At 40.9% G+C, this 7,667-nt stretch overlaps 1 protein-coding gene across 2 annotated transcripts in view; it reads right to left on the bottom strand.

Annotated features, from left to right (window-relative positions):
* Positions 1-398: 398 nt before the first annotated feature.
* The window catches only part of LOC117388238 (receptor activity-modifying protein 3-like), a 59,257-nt gene continuing 51,988 nt past the window's right edge, over positions 399-7,667 (bottom strand). For both annotated transcript variants that reach the window (XM_033985742.2, XM_055230232.1), the window contains one exon: positions 399-2,430. In XM_033985742.2, the coding sequence (XP_033841633.2) occupies positions 2,175-2,430 (256 nt within the window). In that variant the 3' untranslated portion in view covers positions 399-2,174. The remainder of the gene's footprint in view (positions 2,431-7,667) is intronic.

Raw genomic sequence — 7,667 nt, 5'->3', positions numbered from 1 at the left:
TCCAAACGGCGTCTCAAAGCAGAGACATCAGACAGAGACTCTTTAAATCTGTCACTGTCATTATGGTCATGTGCTTACGTCGCCCTCGAAGACGACCAATCAGAGCGCAGGAGCCGCCGCGATTGTCCCAGTCAGTTATTCGATGCGTCAAAGGAAAAATAAGGATGGGCAGAGGCGTAAAATAGAGGAAGTTGTGTGAAAAAAGGCAAAAGTACAGGCTGATACTTCCTTTAACATGATTATTATGGTTAAAAAAACAAAAACAAAAAGTCTAGACGAGCTGCACTGGTCTATAACAGGGAGCACATTTTCACCGAGGGCCACATCAGAAAATGGTCAGTCTCAAGGGGCCACATGTAAAATAAATGAAATAAATAAATAAAATAAACTTGTTCATTAACTGTCTCTGTATTTATTTCTTTTTTGAGTTACAAATACTGCATATATATTTCCATAGATGTAAAAATATGACATTTTAAGACAGTCAAACCTTTAAATTTATCTTGTTGTGGGCCACATAAAAAGACATGGGGGGCCACATTTAGCCCGGGGGCCTTGAGTTTGACACATGTGGACTATCATGTGCTCAGTCCTTAAAGAGCCTCATGTCTCTGCTTTGAGACGCCGTTTGGATTTACATGAAGCACAATCGGTTGCGGAGTTACGGTGATGGAAAGTCCACAACGACGAGTCTAACGGTGGCGAGAGAATCCGACGATATAGAGCAGCGGCGTCAAACTCATTTTCACAAAGGGCGGCATAAACAAAATGGTCGCTCTCAAAAGGCCTGATGTAACTAACTGTAAGATAAATGTCTCTAAATGTGTTCAAATTTAAAGTAAAATAAATGCAGCTACTTTTGAATCTTGTTAATTAACCGTTTCTATATTTATTACTACTTACAAATACTGCATATGGATTTGTATAGATATGATTTGTATAGATGTTTAACTGTGTATCTAATGATAAACTGACATTAAAACAGTCATACCTTTTAATTTACTTTGTCATGGGCCACATAAAATGACGTGACGGGCCGCATTTGGCCCACGGGCCTTGAGTTTGACACATGTGATATAGAGTTAATAAAAAGCTAAAAAGCCTTTCTCAACATGCTAACTAACCAACTAACTAACTAACTAACTTAACTTTCTACCAACATGTACCACACTTTTATTTTTATGTAGAAATAGAAATTTAACCATAATTTTATTGTTAAATGGTAAATAATCACATGTTTATACAGAGTTTTTCCACCTTAAAGTCACTCAAAACGCTTTACATCAAGGAAACGCTCACACGCCGGGAGCGAGGTGGGTTAAGTGTCTTGCCCAAGAACACAACGTCACCCTTAGAGCTTAAACACACAGACAGTTGTTTTGTACAGGCGATATTTTTAATGGTAAGGGGCTTCAGTGCAGGTGAAAACATCTTTGAACAGAACAGATCAGACTTTGCCTTGAGGCGTGCAGCATCTGTGCAAGAAAAACAAAACAAAAAAACAAAAAAAAACCCACACAAATCAAATCAAACTCCCTTTTTCCCCATCGATCGTCGTTAAAAAAACAGTGATGCAACAGAAACAGGGACGTTACAGTAGAACGCACACTCTACACACACGGACTCACATCTGCCGCTCTTTGTATACGCAATATTTTTATAAGTTACTGTTCAAATATATTTACACAGTCGCTCGTCTTTGGGTCCCACGCACCAGTGTCTCCGTCGTTTTCCAGTGGCGAAGGTCGGTTTCAACGTAACGCTCCAAATTTGGTCAGTGTCGCTCCCGTCGTCGCGCAGTTTTTTGTTGTTTTTTTTAAGTTAAAGTTTATGTTACATTTGGAGTCCTTAAGGGGTCTGTTTTCCCATGATCCTTTTGATTCTCGGTGACGCTTTGGCCTTCGAAAAAACTGCGCTCCGAGGAAAAGGTCGGAGGTCGGCCGTTGAGAGCTTAAGAGCTTTAAATACTGCGCTGACATTTCGCTCCCAAGTCCCATCGGTCGAGCTGTCAGGCAAAATAAAAGAGATTCATTGAACTCGAGAATCGTTTCGTTTTCGTTCCATTTTTGGTGTATCGTGCGACGCTTTGTGCTGCTGTTGTTTTTGTTTTTTTTCCCTTATCGTGCATCGTGTTTTGGTTTTTGGAAGCGCTACTCGATGGGACGGTCCCTTTTTTACGCTAAGAGGTCGCTCCGTTTGCTGCACCACACGACCAGCGCGATCATGGCCAGCGTGAGGAAGATGGGGACGAGGATGAGGACGATGAGGGTGTCGTCCGGCGGGTCCACCCACACCACCTGCTCCAGCGTGCAGTTGGAGAAGAAGAGCTTGTGGATCCGGATGATGTAACCCTCCACCAGCGGGTTGGGCCAGTAGCAGTCGACGTAGTGGGACTTGGTTTCGGTGCAGAGGGTGAAGAGGTGGTACTCGCTGCGGAGACACAAAAAAACGGGAAACGGTTAGGAACGGGAAAACGTGAACTCGAAGTATTACACGCTAAAGCTCGGGGCGTCTCGTGGGAAGAGTCGTTCTAAATGTTCTGGAAAAATAAATTATGGATGGAGAGTTATGGATTTTTGGGCCACAATGTACAATGGTCTACAGTCCAACAGCCAATCAGGACGCACGACGCAATGGTCTACAGTCCAACAGCCAATCAGGACGCACGACGCAATGGTCTACAGTCCAACAGCCAATCAGGACGCACGACGCAATGGTCTACAGTCCAACAGCCAATCAGGACGCACGACGCAATGGTCTACAGTCCAACAGCCAATCAGGACGCACGACGCAATGGTCTACAGTCCAACAGCCAATCAGGACGCACGACGCAATGGTCTACAGTCCAACAGCCAATCAGGACGCACGACGCAATGGTCTACGGTCCAACAGCCAATCAGGACGCACGACGCAATGGTCTACGGTCCAACAGCCAATCAGGACGCAGGACGCAATGGTCTACGGTCCAACAGCCAATCAGGACGCACGACGCAATGGTCTACGGTCCAACAGCCAATCAGGACGCACGACGCAATGGTCTACAGTCCAACAGCCAATCAGGACGCATGACACAATGATCTATAGTCCCTCAGCCAATCAGGACGCAGGACGCAATGGTGTACGGTCCAACAGCCAATCAGGACGCACGACACAATGGTCTACAGTCCAACAGCCAATCAGGACGCACGACACAATGATCTATAGTCCCTCAGCCAATCAGGACGCAGGACGCAATGGTGTACGGTCCAACAGCCAATCAGGACGCACGACACAATGGTCTACAGTCCAACAGCCAATCAGGACGCACGACACAATGGTCTACAGTCCAACAGCCAATCAGGACGCACGACACAATGGTCTACAGTCCAACAGCCAATCAGGACGCACGACACAATGGTCTACAGTCCAACAGCCAATCAGGACGCACGACACAATGGTCTACAGTCCAACAGCCAATCAGGACGCACGACACAATGGTCTACAGTCCAACAGCCAATCAGGACGCACGACACAATGGTCTACAGTCCAACAGCCAATCAGGACGCACGACACAATGGTCTACAGTCCAACAGCCAATCAAAATACGGGACTTTACTGAACTAAAGCCAAACATACAGATTTAACTGAAGAACAAATCCAAGAAATCCAGTCCCGTCTCGATGTGTTTCATATCGACTTTATTAAACGAGGGAAAATACTGAGTCCAAGTCTGAATAAAATATCTGATCAACTGCCTTTGGAATAGACTTTTTAAATTGTAAAAAGGCAAAAACATTCAGTCAGAGGATTTGTGCAAACGCTCGACCGTCAGTGCAGATTTGTTTAAAACAGCGGCGTCAAACACATTTTCAACGACGGCCACATCAGCAAAATGTCTGCGCTCAAAGGGCCAGATGTAAAATAAACCTAACTACTTTTTTAACTTTTCAATTAAGTGTTTCTGTGTTTATTACTCATTCAAATATTGCTTATTCAAGTGTCTTGCCCAAGGACACAACAACAGCAGCATTCCTCTGTGGGAACTGGAATCGCACCAACGACCTGTGGATCTGATGCTCAACCAATGATGTTTACGTCAAGAGCGGGATTCGAACCGACGCCCTCCAGATCAGTGGACAAAACACTCGACCAACTGAGGCAAAATCGTGTTTATCTGTTTATTTACGGATTATATTAATTATTAAAAAGCTAAAAAATCAAACCCCAGACCATTTCCTCAACGTCTTTGTCCCAAAAACCTGATAAAACCCGTCTGCTTTTCACCTCTGTGTAATAATGTAATAAAGCCCCGCCTCTTTTGTCCAGGGTCTGATTAGCGTCCTCTGTTAGCATCATAATCATCACAGTTAGCATTTTAAACGAGGCGGGCAACGTTAGCACATTTTCTTAATAAAAAGAGCAACTACCAGCGGAGAAATGGAGAGAATGAGTCACTCCACTGGTTTGGATTTGAATCAAAAACAGGGGCGGAGCCAGGCAGGGGGCTCGAGGGGGCGCTAGTGTCCCTCAGAACGGCTAACGATTCTCAAAAAAATGACTAAAAATGAGCAAATGGAAACGGCAAAGTGTTCAAAATGATTCTACAATTTAAAAATGATTTAATTTGAGGTTTTTTTGAATCACTACAGGAGCTAACTACATTTAAACGTCTTCATTTCTGGTCAGATTCCTGCCGGACGCTGACTTATATCTGTCTGAAGGAGGCGCTAACGACACTGCAGCTAGCTAGTGCACATGTTTGTTTACAGTTGCTAAATTATTGGCTCGGGCTAATAAGCTGCGCTGAGTGTGAACTGTGCCTGAGCCAGAGTTAGCGTAATCATTCAGGCCCCTAATGTTCGCTATCCCCTGTTAGCATCCCGGCTAGCTCTATTGTTCTCTTTGTTTTGCTTTGGGTTTGAGGATGGAGTTATAAAGAGGAGATTACGTCTAAAGCCTCTGTTTCTTTTCAAAGATGGATTGTTTTTTCTAATCTGATCAGAAATGAAGAAGCGGTTTCAACGTATTCGCTCCAAAAAAAAAAAAAAAAAAACTGCTGGTCCTTCGATTGCAAACAACTAACAACTCGATTCCTAATCACTGGATCAATACCTTTCGTTTTATTATTAACGTGGAATTATCGGGAGCTAAAATCAACAGCGACAAAAGAAAAACTATCTCATTGTGGAGTAAAACCTTATCTCAAATAAGCAGATAACATCTTTATTTGTATTTATTTTATTTTATTTTTAATGTAAATATACAGGAAAAATAAAAGGTAAATTTCCCCAAAAATAATAATATTGGGGGAATTTTATTGTTTTATCTTGATTTTGTTACTCTACAAATAATAAAAAATTGATCCGAAAAAAAAAAGAAAAAAAGACTTTAAATCAGGGGTGTCAAACTCATTTTCACAGAGCGCCACATAAACAAAATGGTCGCTGTCAAAGGGCCAGATGTAACTAACTGTAAAATAAATGTCACTAAATGTAAGTAAATTTAAAGTAAAATAAATGCAGCTACTTTTGAATCTTGTTAATTAACCGTTTCTATATTTACTACTTATTCAAGTTACAAATATTACATATGGATTTGTATGGATATGAAAAAAATGGCTGTTTAACTGTGTATCTCCTGATAATCTGACATTTTAAAACAGTCACACTTTTAATTTACTTTGTCGCGGGCCACATAAAATGACGTGGCGGGCCGCATTTGGCCCACGGGCCTTGAGTTTGACACATGTGTGCATTTACCCTCACTGAAAAACGTGAAGAGCCCCCCCCCCCCGTCGTCCCCTTGGCCCCCCCTGTAGCTCCTCCAACCAAAAAGACCTGGCTCCGCCCCCTGATCAAAGCTCGCGGGTTTTGTTGTGTAATCCATCACTCGTTTGACTCGTTTGACTCGTTCTTTCGCCCTTCCTCCCTCCGCCGTTTTCTAACTGTGCCTCGTGCAGCGTTTGTGCTCAGAGCGGCGCTTTGAAGATCTCAGCCAATCCTCAAAATCCTCCAGCGGCCGCACGGAGCGTTCTGAGGTTCTGCTCCGGTTTGTTCTGAAGCAGCAGCGTCCAGCGAAATGTGACGTAATAATGAGCGAAGTAAATGTCACGGAAACGACTTCTTAGAAATCGAGAAACCACAGCTCGTTTTATCTCCTAACGATGAAAAGAGCGTTTAGAATTAATCTTCTGTTTAATTATTTGGTGGAACGTGGAATAGTTAAAGCAAATCTATCCTCAAAACAACAAAACGAGTTTATAAACGTTTTCAAAATACCAAACACAGACAGAAGGGGGCGCTATTTATTAAAAACGCTCTTCTTTACTTTGTTAAATTGCACCAAAATTTGACAATTCGATCGATTTTGCTTGACTGAAGTCTTATTTCCCAAAACTATTTAATGTATATGTAGCCGGGTCAAATATAAAAGAAGTAGAAGTCACATGACGTCGCGTGTGTGATGTCATCATAGTGCGACAGCCAAACGCCTCATCAAGAAACTGACAGAAAACGGAGCGTGTAAGTGGTAAAAGGTTATTATAAATGGGTTTTTGAGCAAATAATGATCTTTAACACTGATCGAGGACGCTGTAATGTCACGTCTTAAGATTATTGTTGATTTAATTTGTAAAACCAACGACTGACGATTAACCATCTACTGTAAAAACTGTAACGTGACGGCGTGAGGGTTAAACACAAACTAGACGCAGTGGATTAGAACATTTGATGGTGTATTATCGTTTTGTGAACATTTTTATACATTTGTGGTTAATTCCGAGCGGAGATGACACTGTCCAGGGTCCGTCCGCCATTTTGAAATGAGTTAAACTTTAAATGTTAATCCATTTCTATTGTACGTTTGGAATTTAAATGTAAAATAATTCATGTTTATTCTCTGTTTTGTTCGAGGATAAGCCCGTTACTGTTTGTCTTTAGTCTTTAGTCCTTTAGTCTTTTATCTTTTATTATTAATCTTTTATCTTTTGAAACAGAAACTTCTGATTATTACTAAATTATTATTAAATTATTATTAAAGAGACTGGAAAAAACTGTGAATCCTGAAATAGGTTGAATAAAAATAAATAAATATATAAATAAAAAGAAAAAAAAACCATTATTTTTTTGAGTTACTGGTGTTTGGTCTTTTCATTCTACACCTGGCAACATAAATTAAAAAAATAAAGCTGATACTTCGTGGATTTCGTTTATTGCGGGTTATTTTTAGAAACGTAACGAGGGACCAGTGTGTTTAACTGTTTTTCCTTCACTACATAACTCCACATTTCTTCATGTATCTGAAATAAAATAGTAAATAAAGTAGTAAAAATAAACTGTTGACTGCTCGTGTTTATCAAAGGTTGAATAAATGCTGTTTTACTCGTTGAAAAAGTGTTATTTTAAATCTTATTGTAACATTATATTCATAAAATCTGCACGTTTCAGCTCTGAGTTTTTAAATGTGTGAAGCTGCAACACAAATAAACCACAAATAAACCACAAATAAACCACAAAATAAACCACAAATAAACCACAAAAAAACCACAAATAAACCACAAAGAAAACACAAAAAACACAAATAAACCACAAATAAACCACAAAAAAACACAAATAAACCACAAATAAACCACAAATAAACCACAAAATAAACCACAAATAAACCACAAAAAAACCACAAATAAACCACAA

The sequence above is a fragment of the Periophthalmus magnuspinnatus genome, chromosome 20 (genome assembly GCF_009829125.3).
Source record: "Periophthalmus magnuspinnatus isolate fPerMag1 chromosome 20, fPerMag1.2.pri, whole genome shotgun sequence".
NCBI lineage: Eukaryota > Metazoa > Chordata > Actinopteri > Gobiiformes > Gobiidae > Periophthalmus > Periophthalmus magnuspinnatus.
This window is presented reverse-complemented; position numbering and strand designations above follow the sequence as displayed.